We start from the raw sequence: 25,415 nt of genomic DNA, 5'->3' as shown, positions 1-25,415 counted from the left end.
CACTTAAGTGCTGAGAATATGAGAAATTTTAAGAATTCTAACACCTGACAAAGTTTAATTTTGGAGACCATGGAAAAACCTCAATTTCCACTTTGTGTCACCTGCAGGATACTTTATTGAGAGGAAGAAGAAACAAAGCTCCAGATGGATGAGGCTAAATTTTGATCTCTGCAAAGAAACAACTTTTGAGCCCAAGAAGATGATTGAAGGTGTGGCCTATGAGGTCCGCATCTTTGCGGTCAATGCCATTGGCATCTCCAAGCCCAGTATGCCCTCCAAGCCTTTTGTTCCTTTGGGTAAGTCAAGAGAGATGCGCCTCTTTCATGCAGATCACTGCCCTGGCTTGTGACTGCTCCCTTCCAACCTCTAAATGGAGCACACCTGGAAGCTTCTTAGAGTGGTGGGTGAGCAGAAGGTTGGAGGTAGTTAGGGACAATTTTCTAAGAAACTGAAAAACAGCTTTGGTAGAGTTGAATGTCTTCATAATGTAGACCCTGGAATTTATTACCAGAATTCCAGTGAGAGCCATAGGTGGCTCTGGAGGCTGCTTTCCTCTTCAGGCACTTATCTGAGCCCAATGACACAGGACCACTCCCCATGTGTCCTGAAGGTATAACCCAGCACCTAGGTGTAAGCATTGTAACTAAAACAGAGACCACTTCAACAAAGCACACTTGAAAACTAATCTCTTTGCTTTACGAACACACCTTAAATGTTATCTATTGATCCAAATTCAGTTCTTTATTTTTTATTTTTTATTTTTTAAGTTTGTATTCATTTATTTGACAGAGAGAGAGAGATGACAAGAAGGCAGAGCAGCAGGCAGAGGCGGGGGGAGGGGGGGGGAGCAGGCACCCTGCTGAGCAGAGAGTTCGATGTGGGGCTCGATGCGGGGCTCGATGAGGGGCTCGATCCCAGGACCCTGAGACCATGACCCTAGCCGAAAGCAGAGGCTTAACCCACTGAGCCACCCAGGTGCCCCAAAGTCAGTTCTTTAAAGACAAATAAACCAAGAGAAGATGTCCGCACTCTTTTATGGTAGTGAAGTCCTTCTTTCAATGGAAAGGAGATTTAGTGCAAGAGTTTGCACTTTAAAGTTAGAAGGTTCTGGGAAATTTACTCTGGGTTATTAGATCTCATTTGACTTTTTTCAACTTCCTTGGGCCTCCCAGCCTCCCTCGCCAATCCAAACTAGAGGGAAAGTGTGGCAGCATTTCAAAAAATTCTATGCCTGGCGAATCTTTGCCTTCCACACAGTATAGGCTTGAGGAGTCTTCACTGAATTTTATTAAGACATGGATGGGCCTTCTGTGTACATACTTTTTTGTATCCTAGTTCATTTTATTACAGCTTATGCTGTAACACCATAGTTAATGTCTTCTGTTTCTCTCTCTCTCTCTCTCTCTCTCTCTCTCTCTTTTTTAATCTCTGAAGCTGTAACCAGCCCTCCTACCCTTCTGACTGTTGACTCTGTAACTGACAACACTGTCACAATGAAGTGGCGGCCCCCAGACCAGATTGGTGCGGCGGGTTTAGATGGCTATGTGCTAGAGTATTGCTTTGAAGGAAGTAAGTACAACTGGTAGTTAAAATGAATACCATCATCAATGGGTGAGATACACTCCTCCCCTTTCTTTTGGTGTTCATTCTTGGGAAATCTCCTTCCGCAGAAAATGACAATGGGTACAGGTCATCCTTCTAACGTGGATAAAAACTTAGCCCTTCTTTGGTACTCGATGCTAACAAATGGAGATCTCAAAAGTATCCTAGCTAGTCTACCAGATCAGACAACATGATAGGTCTAAGACGTAGGAGTAAGGGAGTCTGACAAAACTTCAGGGATTTCCACTTCTTGAATTTGAGGGTTAAAATTGTACTAAGCAAAATAAAAGTCTAGTTGGGGTGAAGCAAGTTAGAATTCTAAACCCTATACTAAGCAGAGGTCAGCTATCAAAAGTGTTGCCTATTTCTGCGTAATAAAAAGAGATTATATTTGGCTAGTTGGTGATCATCTCCTATCTTCCTAAAAAAAAAAAAGAAGAAGAAGAATTAAGGATATCTTTCAGTGCTTAGAGGAAGCAGCATTAAACCCCAGAGAGTGTATTCAATAGATTTGACATGTGACAGAACTTGTCTCTGTATGGGAAATTTAATCACTTAAATTTAAGAGGAGAAGAGAAACAGCACCCCCCCCAAAATGTTGATAGAAAAAGAGAAATGACACAAGAAAATATGGGCCAGAGTGTACCTAAAACCAAAAATGATGTGAAGTTCACTGAAAGCATCTTGTGTTTTTTGATTTCCTGCTTGACATGATTTGAAAATTGACGAATAAAACTGCCCCAGTTTGAACTCAGGTTCCACTCTAGATGACGGGAGGTAGATAAATAGTCCACCCGGGAAGCGTGTTCCTATCTCTATAAATGATAGGCCAAGACAACCTCTGAGGAAACTCTTTGGATCCCAAACTTTAACATGGATCTTACGTGAAGGAGAGAAGCTACAGAGCACATTTGAGAAATCAGGAATGTGAACATAAAGCACCTTTCCAGGAGGAAAACCTCTATGGAAAAGAAACTTCATATGAAGAAACAACTGCTGAAAAGGAAATCCCAGGCCCCTGGATCGGGACATCCCTTGAAATGACCACCATTGGTGTCTGTTGTGGTTGCGAGGGAACAAGAAAGGGGGTGGGGGAGGGGCAAGGCATCCGGGGAACAGTTCCATTTTCATTTGCTTGGCTCCCAGAACACTCTGCTTGATTTCTGCAGGGCTTAGAAAGCCACTAACCAAAACTAGTGGGGACATTATGAGAAAGTTCCCAGGTATCCCCGTGTGGGAGTGGGGTAGTGTCACTAATGCAACAGGTATATTCTTGAGTGCTTCAAAATAAATTTTATTCCCATTCCATACCTCCTCCCCCCCATTTCAAAAAATCCTGAGTAATCCACTCTTATTTATATCACCCCAGCAGCAAAATCTCCCAATCTTACATGTGATGTGGCTGCTGAGCACGAACATTTGTGTACGTATGAAACAGAGCAAATTCTTTACTCTTTTCTTTCTGATAGGTTTAAAAAGTAAGAAGATACAGCAAAATGATAGATGGCTGTCATTTTGATGTTACCCACCTTAGATAAAATACAACGAAGTGTATTTTACATAATTTTGTGTGTGGTCTGTGTAGATATATATGTATATGCATTTATACATATATATATGTACACAGTCATTATTATGTATCTATTTTGCCACATAACATTTTGGAATTAGCTTTCTATGGAAGTTCTTTCATAACGTGTATATCTTTCTTCTTGCGGTCTTTTCTTTCTTTATGTGGCTGCCCTATTCTTCATTCTTTTTAATGGCTGTTGTCCTCCAGACTAATTTTCTGTAGTGTTTAATGCTTTTAGATATGTCAGGTTTTATTCTGTAAGAAAATTCGTTCTTTTATAAGATCGTGTGTTGGTTTTGAGTCTGCCTTTCTCTTGTTTTTGGGGTTTTGGTTTTTTGTTTTTTTAATGCCTGCAGCACATTACTCTTCTTTGTTGTCTTCCTTCACACTAGCTCTTTCTTTTCTTTCTTAAAAATTCTCCTCGTGTATCAAGTAACTTTCGTATTCCTTCCCCATCCCTCCGACACCATTTTCTTCCTCTCATTTTCCTCAATAAAAGTGGTTCAGATGTGAAGGGATGGGCTATTTTTTGTTCCCCTCTGATCTTGTTTCATCCTGTTTTCTCTTGAAATTTCTCCTTTACTAGGTCTTTACTCTTTCGAGCACATTTTCTGTCTCCTATTTTCACTTCCTCATCAACTGTCTCTTCACTACGAAAATACCAGCACAGTAGCTCCCAATCTGACCACTGGCTTAAAGATGTATCTCTTTTTTGATGTCCTATTGAAATTTTTAAATTTTTATCAATCCATATGCCCTTGCAGCCACCAGGATATTCTGTCTCCCTGTTCCTTCTCCCTGATACTCCCAGAAGGGATGGAATCAGAGAGAGGAGAAGGTTCCATGGGCTTCCAATCCCCTGCTCCTCTCCTGAGAAACTAGAAAGGCATCATCCCAAACCAGTGGGGTGTACTCACAACCAGTCCAGGAGCCAGCTACATTCCCTCCACCCCATGTGAAACTCAGGGACCCAGGCAGACTCAATTTGTTTTCTTGACTGCAGAACTCGTTGCCATGGCAACAGGGGGGGCTGCCTCCAGAGCTGCTGGGAAGACAGGGCTGGCTTTATCATAAGTGCCCTCACTCCCAGCCTGTGATGACTGAACACCCTGGTGGGAGCACTATGTTCCCTGGGTACCTGGGAGGACCCTCCCAGGCTGAGGGGGCAGGAACAGGTCAAAGGATAGACTGGTCCACTGTGTGCTGCTCCTCTGTGGAGTCCAAGACCTGCTCCTCTTTTCTCTTCAGGGTCTTGCTTTGTTCCTCTCTACCTCTTGTTCCCACAGCTGGAAGTGCCCAGCCTCTTTTCTCCTCCTCTTCTCTGTGGCAGGTGCCTCAGGATGAAAACCGCAGTCTGAACAGAGCAGGCTGTGGCTCTCCTGAGGAACTCCCCCCTCCCTAATGTGTTTGGTCTCTTGTCACTGCTCTGAAGACAAATATCTTTGCATACTTTGCATACTTTACTAACAGAGAATGCTGACTACTGATACGATATTCTTCTGGTGTGAAAGTGGGTGTCTTTAATTAATTTTAATGACGGATTCTCAAAGGTACATCAGCAAAACAGTCTGATGAAAATGGGGAGGCTGCATATGATCTACCAGGTAAAGTATTCTATGAAAGCTTTCAAACTTTTTTACTTATGATAAACGTTTCTGGGAATGTTCCATGACCAAGCATGAAGTACACCTACCACCCACACACAAAAAAGCCCCTCGAGATCAAGGGAGTGGGTGGGCAGTGAATTAATAATGTGGAATACAAGCTTTCTCCCCCTTCCCCCCCACTGAGGGCATAATGCATACAAACCTTTAGAAGTTGAAATATTTGCAAACCCTTCTCTTGATGTTATAGACAAAGCTTACCAAAACCTTGTAAAAATATCAACATTTTTGATCAAGGTAAAAAGAAGAATGCCAATTCCTTAAGAGGTCTTGGCTCCCACCCAAGCTGTGTTTCCTTTTTACCACGGATATTAGCTTCTTGTCTTCATAAATGGGAGCATGATCAGACTCCCTGGGCCCATATTAGTGCCTCATAATAAAAAACCAGCTAAGATGAAACAGAGAAATTATGTGACCATAAAGGTCTGTGTCTCTCATTCATAAGAACAGCATTTTCCTTTTCCAAAGTTTAACATGTATAGGTGGCTAAATGTCATGATTATGTCAATCCTTATAAAACCGAATTGGAATAGAACTGCTACAAAATTCTTGGGGACAGTTACTGTGATTCGGGATACTCCAGTATCACTTTAATTTCCTGAATCACAGTAACTGTCCCCAAGAATTCAGGATACTCTAGTATCATGGTATCTTGAATAAGAGGTTTTTCAGAAATAGCAGGATCTGATTATCCTTCTTCCTGTCATTTACATTTAGCCATTCGAGACCATTTTTCATTTAAATATGAAAAATGCTCACCCATGTAGTATGACTCCAGACCAAAATCGTATTTCCTCCAACTGATTTAATTATGAGTCAAATGCTAGTTTGGAGCCGACTGTACCAGTTAGGGTGATTTCTTTCACTAAATACCATTTCTCCTTGTTTTCTTTCTCTTTCATGGGTTTTAGCTGAAGATTGGATAGTTGCAAACACAGATTTGATTGACAAGACCAAGTTCACCATCACAGGTCTGCCTACGGATGCAAAGATCTTTGTGCGTGTGAAGGCTGTGAACGCTGCAGGCGCCAGCGAGCCCAAGTACTACTCCCAGCCCATTCTGGTGAAGGAAATCATAGGTAGGTGGCAAGATTTTTAGAATTTTGTCCCCATTTCCAACATCATTTGGTTTTATGTTCTAATCCCCTTTTTTCTCAAATCTTTCTATTTTGCTATCACTCCTTTGATATATAGTCAGTGCCCCTCTGGAAGTTAGGAATGAACAAAACATCTCCTTTCCACCAGTGTGAGGTCAGGGTTTGCACCTCGGTACAAGGACCAGTTAGTTAACCTCGCCAGATTCCATGAGCCAACTCTGACTGAGCTGCCGATTTCCACTAAAGAGAGGGAGCATGAATGCAGCAGGGCAAACAGACAGCAACAACATGGCTCCGACGGGTCTGCAAGGCCAGAACCATCTTCATAATGAAATGAACACATTAGTTGCCCTTTTCAGTGTTTGACATCTGCACTGGTGGTGCACAAAGGATGGGTCAGCACAGACCCAGTCAGTGCCACCAAACTCTGCTAGTTATTTCTGTCTTCCTCACCACCTTGAACTCGTAGTTAAAGTAAAAAAGCCAGCTTTGCCTTGGCATGTTTTTTTTTTAAGATTTTATTTATTTATTTGAGAGATGGAGAGAGCGAGAGAGATAGCATGAGCAGGGGGAGGGGTAGAGGGAGAGAGAACAAAGTGGAACTCGATCCCAGGACCCCAGGATCATGACCTGAGCCCAACCCACTGAGCCACCCAGCTGCCCCTAGCTTACATTTTTAATATACATTGTACTGATGCATGTTTTTAACATGTATTTGTCATTTGGGAAATATTGCTTCACCAAATTATGTAGATCTTCCAGATGCTGACACATTCCATTATTCAATATCAAAAAATTACATCCATTAATATCACTGCCTATTTAATGAGAACAGTTATAAGTGTTGAGAGCAGTTAAGTCTATGGGGGTGGATATAAGTTTTCCAAAATTCTAGTTTTTCACTGAAACATTGACAACAAATACTGTAAGTTGTTTTATTTGAAGTGATAGGCTCATTGCTTTCATTTTCTACAAAATGCCTGCCAAATAGCAGTCATTTTTTCAAGTAAAAATAGAATTTTCTGAGAAAGGTCACTAGCTCAGCCTCTTACTCAGTTGCACAAGTGCTATTCTAGAGACAACCACTGCACTGCAATATGCAGTGTAAGGCCTCTGTACATCTTTTGCATTTCATTGCTACATAAACATAGGAAAAATGTGTCCTTGAGGACCAAGGCTTAATAAATTAATAATTTTTATGCTTCATCAAGTACATGCCAAGGTGGGCCAACTGGGTGGCTCAGTCAGTTAAGCATCTGCCTTCGGCTCAGGTCATGATCCTGGGGTCCTGGGATCGAGCCCCGCATTGGGCTGTCTGCTCAGTGGGGAGCCTGCTTCTCCCTCTCTCTCTGCCTGCCTCTCTGCCTACTTGTGATCTCTGTCTGTCAAATAAATAAATAAAATCTTAAAAAAAAATAAAATAATAAAATTAAAAAAAAATGTAAGCTAGACCAATGGTTTTTAATGTAACAGAGTGTGAAAAGTTAATTGAAATAGTTTCAGATTCCACATTGTCCCTCACCTTTAAGAAATTACAATTTATCGGGGCGCCTGGGTGGCTCAGTGGGTTAAAGCCTCTGCCTTCAGCTCAGGTCATGATCTCAGGGTCCTGGGATCGAGCCCCGCATCGGGTTCTCTGCTCAGCGGGGAGCCTGCTACCCCCACCCTCTGCCTGCCTCTCTGCCTACTTGTGATCTCTGTCTGTCAAATAAATAAATAAAACTTAAAAAAAAAAGAAATTACAATTTATCATGTTTTAGTTTAGAGTCAAAAAGGAATATCCAAAATTGTCTAAAAAGCTTATTAGAATATTTCTCCAGTCTGTGTGAAGCCAGATATTCTTCACTAAATGACTTCAACTTAGGGAACATATTGAAGGCAAATTGAAGGCAGGAACAAGTTGGAGATTCCAGATCTCCTCTATTAAGTCAGACATTAAGCAGACGTGCTTAAATAGAAACTAATGCCATTAAAATGTTATTTATGTTTTATTTTTAAATGAATAACTAAATATTTCAAATATCCTGTTTTAATTTCTAATAGGGTAAGTACTGATATATACAGCACATATAAACAAAAGCTGAGAAGTTGCTTTTTTGAGAGCGATCCTTGATAATGTTTAAGAGTATGATAGAATACTGGGACAACATGTCTGAGAGTTGACGCTTCAGGGGAAAGAACACTGGACAGGGGCCTGGGTATCTGGGTTCTAGACTATGTTCTGCCACAGACTTGTGTTGTGGCTGCCTGAAACCTTTTAGAAGTGAGTTATGGGATAGATGTTTGGGTGGATGGTTGGGTGAATGGATGGATGGGTGCGTGAAAGGAAACATGAAGCTTGCACATTTTCTTAGTAGATTCTAGAGACAGCCTTTGTAAGTTGAATCCCGTTTCCATCATGTGTTAGCCATGTGACCTCAGGCAAGAGACTTGATCTTCCTGAGCCTTAATTTCTTCATCTGCAAATCGGGGATAATAATAGCACCTGACCCATCAAGAGGCTCTGAGAATTAAATACATGGATCCATGTTGCTGCTTAACAGAATGCTAGTCACATAATAAGCTCTCCATATGTGTTAGCTTTTATTATGATGATTGTTTAGTTTACTGCAGAATCTGGCTGAGTTTCTTTTTCCTCATTTGTAAAGTTAGGGAGCTAGGGGATCTCCCAAGTTTTCTTCCAGCCCCAACATTCAGTAGTCATCATTGTCACCATCATCATCATCATCATCTCCTCAAGTTTATTGAGCACTTATTAGTCTCAACTATTATGCTGAATGCTTTACATGGATAACCTTATTTAATCCTCACAAGAGTCATACAAATTAGATGCATTCATCATGCTGATTTTATGGAAGAAAAGTCTGAAACCAGAACTCCTATATATTAGATCTAAGACTCAAACCCAGATCTCGGACTCCGAAGTCCACACTCCTGAGCATGGGCTCTTAAGGCTAACTCCAGCTTCTAATCCTGGCTGTGTCACCAAGGGCAAGTTACCTAACCTCTTATAGTCCTGTTTCCTTTTTATTTTATTTTATTTTATTTATTTATTTGAGAGAGAGAGTGAGAGAGAGCACGAGAGGGGTGAAGGTCAGAGGGAGAAGCAGACTCACCGTGGAGCTGGGAGGCTGATGCAGGACTCAATCCCGGGACTCCAGCATCATGACCTGAGCTGAAGTCAGCCACTTAATCAACTGAGCCACCCAGGGGCCCTCCTGTTTCTTTATCATGAAGTAAAACAGTACCTATCCTACAAGATGTCCTTGAATTTGAAATTAGTCCCCTCATGAAAAGTATTTTGTCCAGTGTCTGTCACATACTAAGCCTTCAAATGATGAGAACTGCTTCATCATTGTGAGTCTACAGGCTTTTGACTCCCTGTTTCTGATGGGTTTGCAACAACATGTCCTAGTACTTTATGGTGGTTAATTAATGAACATCAGTACATAGTGGGCTAGAGCCACCAATTGTGTCATAGCCACACAGGGAGAGAGTTAGTATCCACTTGCAACAGAATTACCCAAATAACAAGTGCTATGTGCTTAAACTCTTTTTTTTTGTTTTTTTTCTGGTGAGAAAAAATGAGCAGTCCTACCACCTAATGTGGTGCCTATAGATCTTTTGTGGAATGTTCACTGGAGAATATGCTTGCTGTTAGAACCTATGAAAAATATATCAAAGGTCCTAAGAGAAAATTTGCTGTTTTTCTATAACGTTGCTTTAGACTTCTAATGACTGTAAAAATGGGAAGTTACCATAAAGTCAAGGAGGTCAAGGATAAATTCTGTTGAGTCAAACTGTGCAAACATCTCTGATTGAAAAAAAAAATGTTTAGAACCAAAGTTACTGTACGTTATCTGGTAATGGCACATCTGAGATTTTCCTGTAGAGACATCAGCACAAGGATATCCCAGTGAGTATCATGCCAGTGTGCTTCTGTAAGGCTATTTCCCGTGTACCCTACTGATCACAAAATTATACTATTCCACTTTCACTCAGAGCCTCCAAAGATTCGCATTCCAAGGCACCTGAAGCAGACTTATATCCGCAGAGTTGGTGAAGCTGTCAATCTGGTTATACCTTTCCAGGTAATGATTCAGGGTCATTTATTTTCTTTTTTCAGTGCTGGGGTGTTTAAGAAGTAGAAACAGTTACTCTAGCACTTAAACTCATCATGATTCAGGATTTCTTCAGAGGGAAAGTAGATAAATAATGCAAGAGATATGGGGAGTGAGTAAACAATCCCGTGCTTGTTGAGAAAACTATTAAACTGATAGATACTCCTTCTCCATGAGATGAATGATGCCTAGGTTGAACTGGTCTGAAGCTCAGGGACTATGGTTGGGCAGAGAGGAAATACCAAGGGGATGACCAAATAAGAAAAGCTTAAAGATTCTGGCCCTGCACATCTGTAATAAAACTTATCTTCATTTTAAGTGAAGCTCTTGGTGTAACATTCAGGAAAACAACATGTACTTAGTTCCCATAATCAAGCCAAAGGAAGAGGGATAACTGAATGTTGAAATCTTGAGGCCACTAACTGAAAGATGCAAACATTGTTAAATCATTGCTCCAGCAAAAGAATCTGTTGTTTACAAGATTAACCAGACCTCACCTACAATAATAATTTTGGTCTGGTACACACACACACACACACACACACACACAAACACTGCACCACCACCCCATTACCTGTTGGATTCTTTTTATGCCTCTAGCCAGCAATAGAATTTTCTACAATGATGGAAATGTTTTGTAGCATCAATGTCCAATGTGGTGGCCACCAACCAAATATGACCATTGAGCACTTGAAATGCGGTACTTGAAACTAGTGCAACTGGGAAGGTTAATTTTTCATTTTCCTTAATTTTAATTAGTTTTATTTTAAATAGCCATGTGTAGCTTGTGGCTCTTATCTCAGAAAGCATGGCTCTTGAATTAGAATTTAGGTTTCTGCACACATTTGAATACACACAGAGCTCATTCAAACCCAGGATCCCATGACAAACAAGCTAAAGGAGAGCCATTTGGGCCTCCCTTATTGCACTTGGAGTTACAGCTTAGAAGAGGTAGTTACCTTCTACATGCAGTGTGTGAAATCAGAAGGAAAGCCAAGGAAGATGCAAGTCCTTTATCCAAAAAGTGAGGATAATGATACTTATTATCTTGCTGTGAAGATTAAAGGAAATATTAAACATCATGTACCTAGTATAGTGCCTTGCACAAAGAATGCAGACAACAGGCAATGTGGGTATCACTGTTTCTGCCACAGTTGCTGACCACCAGACAGTCTCCAACTTTGCCTTGAATGGGGTAAGCAACTGTCATTTTTTGTAACGCTGAAAAAAAAGTCTTGAGACCATCTGATTTCCCTCCCCCTCTACTTTTTCTGTCTTTTTAGGGAAAACCAAGACCAGAATTAACTTGGAAGAAGGATGGTGCAGAAATTGATAAGAATCAAATAAACATTCGTAACTCTGAGACTGATACAATCATATTTATCAGAAAAGCAGAGAGGAGCCACTCTGGGAAATATGATCTGCAAGTCAAAGTGGAAAAATATGTGGAAACTGCATCAATCGATATACAGATCGTTGGTAGGTTTGAAAGAAAGAACTAGAATGTTTTGTCGAAGCAGTATTTGGTCTAATTGTCCTTGTCATTAAGGCAAGAGTAAGAATTTTTGTTAAATTCTTTTTCTAGAAAAAAAAATTCTTTTTCTAGAATTAGAAAATATAGATAAATTAGTAACGGTGGTATTTCAAAATAATTTCTTACTGACTGAAAATACTAATCATTGGAGACTTGGGGCATACATGTTAAAGAAAATTAAGGCACATACTTTTTAGTACAAAACATGTGTACTACTTTATAATCCACTTCTCTCTTATTCTGTTTCTCAACTCCTTGGTGACAAAATATCTTCTGTTTTGAATTTTTGCATTTTTTTATGACTATAGTAGATTCTAGACACAATTTACATGTTTCCTACTACACCTAAAATTTGCTAATAATAAAGTTTTAATGGAGAATGAAAAGTTTTTATTAAGTGTAAGAAAGATAAATGGTTAAACACTAAATTGGTTGATCCTGTAAGGCTAGATACTCACTCACTTGTCCAAATAATAAATAAGTGTAGTTCTTCTGTCTAGAGTTAAGGGAATAGAAGGAGGAAGTCTAACAGATGGACCCTTCTCACTTGCTATAATTTTTGCCATGTCAAGAAATACATTTAAGAGCAGTGCTATAGAAGACTTGTTTCCAGTCATTTTTATTATCATATTTCAGCAGATTTGATGAAACTAGGGGTTTTCTCACCAAAGGAGCAACTTCCTGTGGCAGATTGGATAAAAGTTCATGCCCTTTAAATTAAGTACTCTCTTCCTACTAGCTAAACTTTCTTGATTTTTGTTAAGTTGAGAAGAGTATTGAGGCTACCCTGTGCCCTTGGTTGGATCTGGCCGGGCTCCATTGTAATGGGAGCCTGCATAGGAGGGTCTGGAATAGTGATGCCCTCTGAAACATACAAAAGAAATTTTCTTTTCTACTTTGCCATGTAGTTACTTTATCAGGTAGTTATAGTGCTTGGGCCATTGCTTGCACGCTCAAAGTGCTCAACAAATAATGATTATCATTCTAGTTATTTTACTAGTTCCAAATTTATGTTGGCAGAGAGATAAAACAAGTTTTCCTCATGCCCGTTAAAGGTATCTTTTGGGTATAACAGAGGAACCCACTCACAGGCCGTGGCCTCTGAGCCTCTCACCAAAAACCAGAGATGCTTGGCCCAAATGGGCTGTTATGATTTGGAGTCCCAAGTCAGCTCACATTTCCCATTAGGCAGGGTAGCCTTGTGCTTCTTTGCCAGTAGCCTGTCCTTGGAGGGATGACTAATGAGGTTTGAAGTTTCATTTAAATTTTCTTTTCAAAATCCGTTTCTTTCCATGAAGATGAAAGTCAAGAGTTTTCAGAGAGGCTTAGCTGGAGTGCATTCCATTACTCTGATGTTTAAGAATGATGAAGGGAGGGGTACCTGGGTGGCTCAGTGGGTTAAAGCCTCTGCCTTCAGCTCAGGTCATGATCCCAGGGTCCTGGGATCGAGCCCCACATCGGGCTCTCTGCTCAGCGGGAAGCCAGCTTCCTCCACTCTCTCTTTCTGCCTGCCTCTCTGCCAACTTGTGATCTCTGTCTGTCAAATGAATAAATAAAATCTTAAAAAAAAAAAAAAAGAATGATGAAGGAAATGTGGGTAGAAATGCAGGGAAGGACGAATATTTCAAATATCCTCCTGTAATGAGGTATAGCAGTCCCTTTTATTGATGGAGACATGTTCCCAGATGTCTAAAACCACAGGTAGTACCAAACCCTATATATGCTATACTTTGTCTTATACACCCATACCTGTGATAAAGTTCAATTTATAAATTAGGCACAGTAAGAGATTTACAACAATAACTAGCAATAAAACAGATCAAGTATAACCATATACTGTAATAAAAGTTAATGTGGTCTCTCTGACAAAATATCTCATTGTACTATACTTACCCTTTTTCTGATGATGATGTGAGATGATAAAATGCCTACATGATGACATGAAGTGAGGTGAATGATGATGACGCAGGCATTGGGACATAGTGTTAGGCTACCATTGACCTTCTGATGCTATGTCAGAAGGAGGAGCATCTGCCTCTGGACCTCAGTTATCAGCAGAAAGCAAAAGTGCTGTTAAGGAGGGACCCACTGCAGAAGTTGAGAGGGAAAGTGATCTTACAGTGATGCCGTGAATTCATCTTATAGACCGTCCAGGTCCACCTCAAATGGTGAAGATTGAGGATGTTTGGGGAGAGAATGTTGCTCTATCATGGATACCACCAAAGGATGATGGAAATGCAGCCATCACAGGGTACACAATCCAGAAGGCTGACAAGAAGAGCATGGTAAGGTCTGGCTTTCTCTGGTTCAGCAGCAGCAGAATCACATTTTATCAGAGGTAAAGGTGGGGCATGAGGTCCTCTGTGGTGAGGAATGTGTGGGGGGCATGGGTAAACAATGTGGCCTCATGGAAAAGATAAAGCCTTAGGAGTCACAGAGAGTTGGATTTGAATCCCAGTATTGCCACTTAAGAGCACATGTACATGGACAGTCACTTAACTTCTTTGATCTCCATTTTCCTCATCTATAAAATAGCGACATGAATACTTAACTTTGCTTGGTTATCGAGGGGCTAAAACAATATAAAGCAGCTGGCACAATGCTAAATGAAACTTAATTCATTTGTTCACCAAATATTTACTCACTCTGGATTCTAACTCAAATTTAATCGGTGCAACTCTTTCTCCTTATAAGATAAATGTTGCATAACATGGACAGAAAGACATCAGTTAGAAAAGAGGGATTCTAAAGGGAACAGTGTGTGTCAAGGTCCTGAAGAGGGAAGGAGCTTAGTGTGTTCCAGAAGCAACCCAGTCAGAGTATGAATTAGTATTACCTATATTTTATCGCTGAGGAAGCTGAGGCTCAGAAAGGATAAATGACTTGCTTGAGATCACCAGATTTTAAATGTTAAAGTCTAGGTGTTCCTGCATCCGAATCCATCCACTACACCCTACACTACTGCCCTACCTGTTAGTGAATGAGTGAATAAATGACTGTTTGGACACACAATGGCATAGAGCCATTTTTCATTCTCACAGGAAGAGTAAAATATCATACTTAATGATATTGATAGGAAGTCGTTCGGCATCTACACCAGTAGATCTCAGGAAGAACTTCAGTTATGAAGTCACATCAGATTGTAATTTTATGACCTAAGTTATGAAAGGGAGAAGGTTTTGTTTGGCCCTTGTTTGGACCTTGCCTCTTATTTGGACCTTGGCCCAGATACTGGCAGTGAATCCATGGGTACCATGGTTTTAATAGAGGGTCCTTCAAGCACCGCCCTCCCCCTACTTTTCCACCCCCAGCATACTTGCTCAATGTTTGTCTTCTTGGATATTCAGTCAACTCCAGATGAACCAGGACTTTCCCAATGCTTCATGTAACTGAGTTGTACCCGGCAACAGAGGCTGATCCCTAACCCCTGCACTCCTGTGTGTCTGTTGCATTTCAGCAGGGGCAGACCTATAGGCCAAACAATGCTCCCTCTGCCCAGTGTAAGTCCCAGGAGATCACCACACCATTGTCTCACTGTGGCTACAGGTGCTATTCTTCACTTAAATTCCTATTGTCATTCATCACTTCATAAACATTGTTTTCATTGTGTGTGCCAACATGTTAATTTACTCATTTATTTACTATGTGTTGAGCACTGTTCTAGCTGCTGGGTTGGAAAAAAAAAGAAAAGATCACTCACAATCTAGGCAAGAAGAAAGACATCACAGTACCAAATGATAGAATAATACACCAAATGTTGGAATAAAGTGCTTTGGGAATAAAGGAGGGCATAACTAAATTTGTCTGGTGTCTTTAAAATATCCAAAAATACAGAAATAATGATGGCCCCTAAAAATTCTGAGAAAAATCCTTTTCCTTTATGAACTTTTTGTCATAAAATATATTTTCTCAATTAGTGATACTGAACATACATGCTTCAATGTGGTTCTTTACTGGTTGCAAGATAAACTTTGAGATCACTATGTTTCTCAGGATGATGAGAAAATAATTGAAAAGAAAATTATTTGTTTGGGTTCTCATTCATTTATTCAAGTATCCAATAAACCATTATTTTTTGCACAGTACCTATTATGTGCCAGGTATTCTAATAGGCCCTGGAGATACAGGAGTGAGAAGAAAAGTCTTTTTTTACCTTCATGGTGTGTCCATTTCAGTGAAGGAGGTAGCGAGTAAACAAGTAAAATAGTAAATATATAATGTAATTTAAAGTAGCAATTTCTATTAAAAAAAAGAAAAAAGCCTAGCCAGGTTAAGGTGATAGCCTAGAGTGGTGGGAGGGTAAACAATTAAGAAGGAGGTAATATCTGAGCAAAGACCTGGAAGGCAAATTTATTGGGTGATATTAATTTTTCTCTAGTGATTTAATGTCATCTCTTCCTCAGAATAGGTAAGCTTAAGTTAAAATTCTATAATTAGGGGCACTTGCGTGGCTTAGTTGGCTAAGCGACTACCTTCAGCTCAGGTCATGGTCCTGGAGTCCTGGGACTGAGTCCCGCATCAGGCTCCCTGCTTAGCCCTTCCCCCTCTCATGCTCCCTCTCTCTCAAATTAAAAAAAAAAAAAAAAACAACTTACAAAATCATATAATTAGACTTCGTTATGCAAGAGATAGGTGACAGACACTATATACTTACGAAGGAAATATAAAGGTAGGAGTTGACATCTATGATATATGCATCTAATATGTAAATGAAGATTAAATTATACATAGTCAAGTATAAGTCTGTTGTAAAGTATAAACAAATTAAATGTATGTCATTATTACTCTCAATATAAAAATCAGTGCTGTTTTTCTTTTAGTTAATGAAACATCCCTGTTATTTATTCTAATCAACAGTGGGAATAGTTGTGTATTTTTAGATGATTTTTCTCAAACAAACTTTTTTTCCCCATAGGAATGGTTCACTGTCATTGAGCATTATCACCGAACCAATGCCACCATTACTGAACTGGTCATAGGAAATGAATATTATTTCCGGGTCTTTGCTGAAAATATGTGTGGCCTCAGTGAGGACGCAACAATGACTAAAGAGAGCGCTGTGATTGCCAAGGATGGTGAGTTAGCAGTGGACTGGTTTAAAGGGGGTTCTGGACTCAATTTCAATTTGTGGGAGTGAGAAGCATTTCCTTTTTTTTTTTTTTTTAAGAGAGGCTTCACTACATAGGCATGGTTGATTAAATCACTGGTCTTTGTGATTAAACACAAGCTCCAGCCCCTCTCCTGCCCCTGGAATTCTGGGGATGGGGCTGAGAGTTTGAACCTACTAATCACAGGGCTGGGTTTCTCTGGCAACCAATTCCCATCCTTGGGTCCAAAGGTCACCTCATTAATGTAAAAAAGACCCTTTTACAACTCCCTCATAGGAAATTCTAAGGATTTTAGGAGCTCTGTGCCAGAAATGTGGCCAGAAGACCAAATATCTACTTCTTATTATAAATCAACATATCACAACTAGACATCTGGAAACCTCAGTTTTCCATGACTAGATGGAAAGGCCTGGAAGAAGAGATGTGACAAATGGGAATTCAGAAACTGATAAACACACATTTTTAAATTACGGTAAAAATATTCAAGCAAAATGTTCATTTTATCAGTAAAATATTTAAATTTTTAATATTCCTTTTTTTTTTTTAAAATGCAAGCTTAATTCATTCTAATTTCTGGGCTGTGGGCCTAGAAATGGCTCAAGTCATAGACATAGGAATTTGATTTCAAATTAGCCACTCTCCTTAAAGCCCTTGCTTATTGCGTTCACATTAAAGCACACTGTTGATCAAAATACTCAGACACCAAATTCTTCTCAATATTTCTTTCAGTCTCAGAGGACCACACTGGCTTTCTGTCCCAGGTGGGATTGACTGTCTCTTTGTACCCTTCAGAATGAATGTAGTATGATATTCACCCATGTTTTTACATGTTTTTTTTTTAAGCTCAGGGGAATTTTAACCATAAGTAAAGTATGCCAAGAATAATATATTCTCAGGCCAATTTGTATATTTCTCATGCTTGTTTCTAAGGTAAAATCTACAAAAATCCAGTGTATGAAGATTTCGATTTCACAGAGGCACCCATGTTTACTCAGCCTTTGGTTAACACGTATGCTGTGGCTGGTTACAATGCTACCCTGAACTGCAGTGTGAGAGGAAATCCTAAGGTACCTTCTTTTTTTTTTTTTAAATCACATTAGTGAAATTTAAGAAATAGTCCCCAATTCCCTTTTTTTATATTAGACACAGTATTATTGTGGGTAATAATATAAACTGACTTTTCAAGTGTTATTGTGTCATTCTCTGGGATGGGAGGAAGGTACAGCATTATGGTGTTGGTGGCTAATTAGGTCCATCATTTAAATATAGTAATAAAGCCTGTTTATATTTCTTTACTAACTAAAGGATACCTATTAAGAAAAAACAAAAACACTTATTCTTAAAAGAGCTGAGAGGTAAGGAGATGAAAGTAGTATCATTTTACCTGAAAAATTAGGTGGTAATGTTAATTCACCAAATTCTCTGAAACAGATTAAAGCAAATAATGATGATATTATAATGCAAGGCAGAATTTAAAATGTGCTGGGATAAGGATACAGAGCACCCAGAAAGAAGGAATCACATCTGATTGAAGAGATTCAGAAAGGTTTTAAGGTTTCTTATTGGTATTTGAAAAAAAAAAAAATGAAGTAATGAATGCTGCTCATAGAGGTATCTATTCCTAGGTGGCACTGTGGGAAAAGTGCCCTAGAATTTTAAAAATTGCAAAGGGGCATTTTTCTTGCATTATACCATGAGCAGGAACAGAGAAGTCAAGGAAGAAGGTAGACTGAAGATGAGAGGAAGATCCTGAATTCACGTTTAGTTGGAAGTAACGTGGATATATCCAAATGGGAATGACCGGGAGGGAGAAGAGCGGTTCACCAGAGCTTAGGAGAAAGGCCAGGATTGTGACTCTTGATTTGGAAGCCTCCCACCTCTTGGAGATGAAGCTCTAGAAAGGATATCACTGAGGAAAGACAGTAGTGAGTGAAAAGGCAAAGTCCAAGGTGTAATCCTCAGTGAATGATCCCATTTGGAAGGAGGAAGGTGATAGTATGAAGGAGACAGAGAATGAAGTCTCTAGGGTCTGAACAAGGCAAAAGCATATAAAAGGCGGAAGAGAGAACATGGAGAATATACATTTACCAAAGGGAGGAGAAGACAATATGGGAAGGGAGAAGGAGGGTCAAGGGTATCAAATATAATTCAGAGGCCAAGGAGAATAGAGTCGTCTTCCTGGGTGACTGACTGGTCCTTACTGATCTTGCATTATCTGAAGTGGACCCATTCCACTGGATGATGAGTAGAGGTGTTTGAGGAGAGATAAAATGGTGGGGAGGCATAAGCAGCACATAAAGAATTAGAAAAGAATGTCAGGAAAAGGAAGTGAAGAAAAGCAGATGGTTAGGATACCCTATGAGGATTTTCTGAAAAATGCCCAGCAATATACATTCTCCAGGACGAGCTGACTTCAGGGACCTGTGGATCAAATTGGAATGCTTCTGAAGAAGCATTTGGGAAGAAAGCCCCAGAGCAGTCCTCTGAACAAGTCTGGCTTGCTTCTTCAGAACTGCTCATTTATCTTCTTGCCAAGCACTAAGTAGAATTTCATTTGAGAGAAACAATGCTCAAACAGATGTGGATTCTTCTTAGATGTACTTTCTTTCTAAGCTACTCTTTAAAATCTGGTCCCCTGTTTTAATGGTCTCTTATTACAGTAGGTACTGATATGTTCTGACCTATTTACTTACTTCAATCTTCAGCCCAAAATAACCTGGATGAAAAACAAAGTTGCTATTGTGGATGACCCAAGGTACAGGATGTTCAGCAACCAAGGGGTCTGTACTCTGGAGATTCGCAAGCCCAGCCCCTATGATGGAGGCACTTACTGCTGCAAAGCAGTCAATGACCTTGGGACTGTGGAGATCGAATGCAAATTGGAGGTGAAAGGTATGACATCGAAGATCTCTTGTATAGACTAAAATGAAAGAAAATGATTTGATTATTGCCCTTACTGCAAAATCCAAAGTGTTTGCTAAAATGTCTAGGGGTGACCGGGGAAGAGGAAAGAGAATTCTGGGAGAGAAGACATTATTCCATACTGCACTCACTCTGATTTATTTGAGTAGACTTATTTTCATCTCTTGTAGTTCTTATTAACTAAAGGAATATTAATTTCAGTGGAATGGTAGTATGTGTATGGTACAGTGGGAGTGAATAAAGTTAGTGAGATATGACTTTGGTGATATAATCTATATTAGAAAAAAAAGTCTAGTGTAAAAACCCATCTAAAGAAACTGCAATTAAGGAATTTGTACTATTTTTAATTAGTTTACTATTTTGTGAAACCTTTAATATATATATGGGTAAGTTTGCTAATTTAGTGTTTACTATTGCACATATAGAATATAGCATATCCATATTATAATCTGTTGCCTTTAAAATCTCATTAGAGAATTTCCATTTATAGGTATGCATTACATTTATACTAGTTTTTAGAAGTTTTGCAACTAATGTAAACCAAGAAAACATGTAAGGATTTATGTGGTAGAAAAGTCTCAGAATAACCTGTCATCTTAATTAGTTTTTATAGTAATTGAGTTTAATTTTTATACTGAAGTTTTTTCTTGACAATCAAAACCTATTTTGGGATACCATGAGAACTCCTACAGATGTCAGAGTCACTGTTATGAGATAATGGGTGACATGATCCAAATGTCTTTTCTCTTTTTCTTGTTATATTTTATTGTTTTATTTTATTGTTTATATTTTATTATTTTATGATAACCAAAATCTTTATTTTTTATACCTCTCTGTTATGAAATTATGGTCCAAAAATCAGAAAGATAACTTTGTAAATATCTATTTAGAAAAAATAGTAAGTACTTAAAATACTAATGTAAGAAAGAGGTTTTAGTCCTAAGTCTAGTATAAGTACAATAAAGATAGTTGTTGAAAAAAAAATTTTTATAACTTAAAAAACTGTTTTCTTTCTGCTCTGATTTCTGTCCATCCTCAAGTAATACAGTATGGTAGATTCATGACTGAACAAGAGGAAATTTTTTTATTTTTTCTCTCAAATATAAAACAATAATATTCTTAGAAAATGTCAAATGTGACTATTGAGATAGTGTTTACAAGTTTAAATATTATTTTAGCTGTTTACTAGCTCTAAATGCAGTTAACAGTTGCAGATATATCTGGTTTCTCAACTCCTAGCCTTATTATTTTCAAGGTATTGTTGGTACTTACGTCTCAATATTTAATAAAGAACAACAACAACAAAAGCCCAGTACCAGGTCTGCATGCTTTGAAAATAAACACATGTTGCTATTGATATAAAATGATTATTTCACAAATGGTTCACCATTTGGAGTCCTCCATAGTAACAAATAATATTGTACATATGGATGATATATCCTTTATAGTAATTGTATAGTAAGTTGTATAGGGATTGCATTTAATAATACAAGTAATGTATCTTGTATGTAAGTTCATAATAAAATATCAACTGTGCTGTGTTGGTCAACACTTTTGGTCCTAAGAGTAAAGCCGAGATTGTTGATCATCAGATTGTTATCTGATAATAGGTGATTTGAATCAAGTTAAGCTGAGAAAAAAAAAAAAAAAGGTAAGAATGTCAACTGAGAATAAATAAATACTGGTACAAATATTCTAATTCTACAGTGATATATCAAGGAGTAAATACCCCTGGACAACCAGTCTTCCTGGAGGGGCAACAACAGGTTTTAAAAGTTCATATCCCACTGGATATTTCTACTTTCTGTTCCATTCCTCTTACATGAAATCGCACTTTGCATGTAAAGCTTGACTTTCTCATTTGCTTTTCATTGTATTTCTTAGCAGCTCATGGCATACGGTGTTTATGCCATGAACAGGAAGGCCAAATTATTCAAGGATATTAATTAATGTAGGCACTGTGTTTTGTCAGGAAACTAAGTACCATACCACACATCTCCATAAATAAAGCCAGAAAGCTGCATTTGAAGATGACCTCATGGTAGACATCAGATGATTAAAACTTGGGACTCAGTGACAGTTCTTTAATATTTTCATTTTTTGAATGTAGAGAAATATGATCTTCCTTTAAGATAGTTTTCATTATAGTTTTCTTGGATTCATGTTAAAATTCAGAAGACTAACGTTTTTAAATTGTTAAGTGGTAGAAAAGTGTTCTGGACATTTTTGTTGGAGAGAGGACACAATTAAGAATATTTGGAAATCTTTGGATCCAATATTTAGAAACTTTCATAGTTAAGATTTCCAATGAAAAACTTACCAGTAGAGTGTCTGTGACCCATCTATCTGTTGGGCACTTTGGATATTTTCATAGGATCAAAATTATTTCATATATTTATGAACTTGAAAGAAAATCCCAGGCCCTATTACTAAGTGTATTAAGCAATAAATGAGTCCTATCCTCTATGTATAATACACCCCCATTTGGAAGAATGAGTTAAGTTTTTTAGGCCTGGGTAAGCAACCTGATGTAAACTCTAATGATGTAAATCATTAGATGCCTGAGTTTACAATTCCTAGAGATAATGTCAGCTTACAAAAGATGACAGAATTAGGGCTCTTTCTTTAAGGTTTAGTAGATTAAACATAGAGTCACTTTCTAGTCTAAGTTTGTTTAAGCCTTTTGTTTATTTAGATCATATATAATCAGTTCAGAATACAATATTACAGATACGCTAGTGTAATATACCTACTTGATAATTTTGCCTTGTAGAATTTCAACATATATATATGTGCACTAATGCTTTGTCTATTGTCTTTGTTTTTCTTTTGTTGAAAAACACAATATATATATGTTGTAGGTTTTTTTTTTTTTAAGCTAATGGTTTGGAAGCTCTTAGCATAAATATTCACTGTACAATCAGATTGGCTTTGTCACCTGTTCAGGCAAAGTGGTTGTGCATATTAATAAATGTTTTACATATTAATGATCCTTTTGAAGTAACTGGATCCCTGCCCTTCATTCCACGTGCTTCTATTTTCCTCCATCTTTCACATGACTAAGGATTAATGAAATCACCTCATCGTAATTGTGACTATAATTTCATCCAACAAGCACTCAACTTTGTTCTTAGAACTTTATTAATGCTTACAACTTCTCTCTCTCTCTCTCTTTCTCTCTCTTTCCCTTAGTCGTAGCACAGTAAGGATTTTTGAATGTATATTACCATCTAAGGTAAGCTTTCATATGGTTTTGGCATATGAAGCTTATGACTATCATAAGCCATACAAAGCCTGTTGAGTATGGCATGATTTTCATTATGTAATCCAATGAAAATAGACTTTTTAAAATCTCTAACTTTGTAGTTTTAATTTGTATTTAAGTATCTTGAAATTAACAGCTAGTACTTATTCATCACAACAATCTCCTGTTGACATGGAGCAAGTTGCTGAATGCAGTAGAGCATGAATTAAAGCATTTAATGTAGATGAAAATGATACCCAAGCATTCTGGACGCTTTGCATCAAGGAATGGACATGTACATAAGTGGCATCATTTCTACCAATATGTGATTTGAATTTTTTTTTTAAAAAAAGGAGAATGACTTTCCCAAATTTGCATTAAATAAGTTTTAAGAATGTTCAAATGGCATGCTGTTTTTGCCTGGACGTGAATTTATTAGTAAGTAGTAAAGCACTTCCTTAAAGGACCAAGAATTTTTATGGTTTCATGGGTTCTCTTGTGAGGGATTTTTTTTTTTTTAATGTAATTTAGAAACCTAGAAGGTAAGTTTGAAATATTAGTAGGTGTTTCATCTTCAGAAGGTATTGGATGGATTTTACTCTTTTTAACAAAATCTTCCCAGTTTTTGCACTTTTGACAGGATATAAATAGCCAAAGTTAGAAGAGTGGTCCCTTTTTTCTTATCCAGTGTGCTTGAATAGGAATTCTTTGTACTTAACTAAAAAAAATATTACAAGGGCATCTGATTCTTGATTTCTGCTCAGGTCATGATCTCAGGGTCATGAGATACTCCCCACATCCAACTCCACACTCAGCGCAGAGTCTGCTTGAGATTCTCTCCTTCTCCCTCTGCCCCCTCCCCCTGCCCATGCTCTAAAATAAATAAATAAAATCTTAAAAAAAGGAAAAAAAAGTACATTAACAAACAGGAAACAGATCTTTCCACTGATTCATAACATGGCTTGCATTTATCTGCCATTCAGTCAGAAGGCTTAAATCATCTGTAGAAGAATCCTAAAACCTCTCCAAGAACAATAGATACTTTCCAACCAGTCAGGAATTTCAACTAAGATTGAATAATAGCAGGGAACAAAAAACTGCTGTGGGTCTGCTGGGAACTTGTTTTCCCTTCTAGTTGCCAAGTGCTTTAAATTTTAAATGTACTAAACCCAGAAGATTTCCAAGTAGGGGCTGAATGAATCTTTGTAACTAACTGGAATGTAATTAGTCACATTTCTAGGCAGCTAGTCAGGAAGTAGTATTTGAGTCATCTTTCATGTAGACGGTTTTGACTTTGCCTTTTCCTCTCTGTCCTCTCTAGGTGGCCTTTCCTTCTGCAGGCTCCTCTTGCAAGGTGTGCCTCCTAACATAATTGATTCATATTTGCGAGACTTGCAATCAAGCAATCCCGAGGAATACTAAGGGCATGGGCCCTGCCTCCCTACACGCCACTGCTTTGAAATCTGGTTGCAATGAGAAAGCATTTTCTGTTTTTCTACCAGGCACTCAAGTGTGGTCGTTTTCTTTCCTCCTGATATTGAAGAAAAAAAAAATGTTTGCACGGATTGCTTAATTAAAAATTGCATACAAAATTTCATTTGAAGTCAGATTTTTGGTCATTATTGCCTGTGCTTGGTCACTGTACTTTACCAAAAAAAGCAAGCTATACAATTAGCAAAAGCAGTCGTTTTAGTTTAAAATTGTAGGCTGTAAATGCTTTATTTTTTACAGAATAAAAACCCATTGTATGGGGTGCCTGGGTGGCTCAGTTGGTTAAGCGACTGCCTTCGACTCAGGTCATGATCCTGGAATTCTGGGATGGAGCCCCATGTTGGGCTCCCTGCTAAGTGGGGAGTCTCCTTCTCCCTCTGACCCTCCCCGCTTTCATGCTCCCTCTCTCTTATTCTCTCTCTCTCTTTCTCTCACTCTCAAATAAATAAATAAATAATATTTTTTAAAAAAAACTCACACATATATATCGTACAATACAGCACAGTCAAATTCTGAAAACCCATCTTTCTCTTGAAAACCCACTCTTTTTTTTTTGATCTAGGAGATTTTTCTAAGCAAAACAGGGCTGTTTATTTCACACAATCCTGCTTAACACCAGTGGATCTGTACCCTTTCCCATTTGAATTCACTGCAAGACTTCATAAAGTCTTTCAAGTGAGTTTTCTCAATGGAAGGGAAAATGTATTCAATAAATGGTACAATAAATTTGAAGTGCTTATGATGAAGTGACAGAGGGCTCATTTATGTGTCTGGGATTGTGTGCTCAGACAGAACTCGGGACAAAAGAGTGGAAGCTGGGGTGCTACCCAACTTGGGCCTGACCTTCATTGGTTTCTGGTGGGGCCTCCTGGCTGAGTGCATCAGGGCTCCTGCCAAACAGCTAGTTATGGTGACAGAGAGCTACTGCAGACTACAGAGAAATTACAGATTTAGAGTTTGTTAATGGCATCCTTTCCAACTGATGGAGACCATCAAAATATGGAAGTTGAGAAACATCTATAGGAGCTCATCATCATCTTGGTGCCTTCCTGTCACTCT

The 25,415-nt window shown here is 38.5% G+C and overlaps 1 protein-coding gene across 1 annotated transcript in view; it reads left to right on the top strand.

Annotated features, from left to right (window-relative positions):
- LOC111142313 (myosin binding protein C, slow type) overlaps positions 1-24,462 on the top strand; it is a 70,697-nt gene extending 46,235 nt beyond the window's left edge. Inside the window, exons 19-29 of the mRNA XM_022495362.1 lie at positions 108-296; positions 1,435-1,569; positions 4,726-4,779; positions 5,751-5,918; positions 9,939-10,027; positions 11,341-11,536; positions 13,737-13,876; positions 16,507-16,666; positions 17,630-17,766; positions 19,405-19,591; positions 24,187-24,462. Coding sequence (XP_022351070.1) covers positions 108-296; positions 1,435-1,569; positions 4,726-4,779; positions 5,751-5,918; positions 9,939-10,027; positions 11,341-11,536; positions 13,737-13,876; positions 16,507-16,666; positions 17,630-17,766; positions 19,405-19,591; positions 24,187-24,287 — 1,556 coding nt within the window. The 3' untranslated portion in view covers positions 24,288-24,462. The remainder of the gene's footprint in view (positions 1-107; positions 297-1,434; positions 1,570-4,725; positions 4,780-5,750; positions 5,919-9,938; positions 10,028-11,340; positions 11,537-13,736; positions 13,877-16,506; positions 16,667-17,629; positions 17,767-19,404; positions 19,592-24,186) is intronic.
- The last annotated feature ends 953 nt before the right edge of the window (positions 24,463-25,415 follow it).

The sequence above is a fragment of the Enhydra lutris genome, unplaced genomic scaffold (genome assembly GCF_002288905.1).
Source record: "Enhydra lutris kenyoni isolate GAN:26980312 unplaced genomic scaffold, ASM228890v2 scaffoldscaffold7, whole genome shotgun sequence".
NCBI classification, from domain to species: Eukaryota; Metazoa; Chordata; class Mammalia; order Carnivora; family Mustelidae; genus Enhydra; species Enhydra lutris.
The sequence above is the reverse complement of the archived record's forward strand: the minus strand, read 5'-3'. Positions and strand labels throughout refer to the sequence as shown.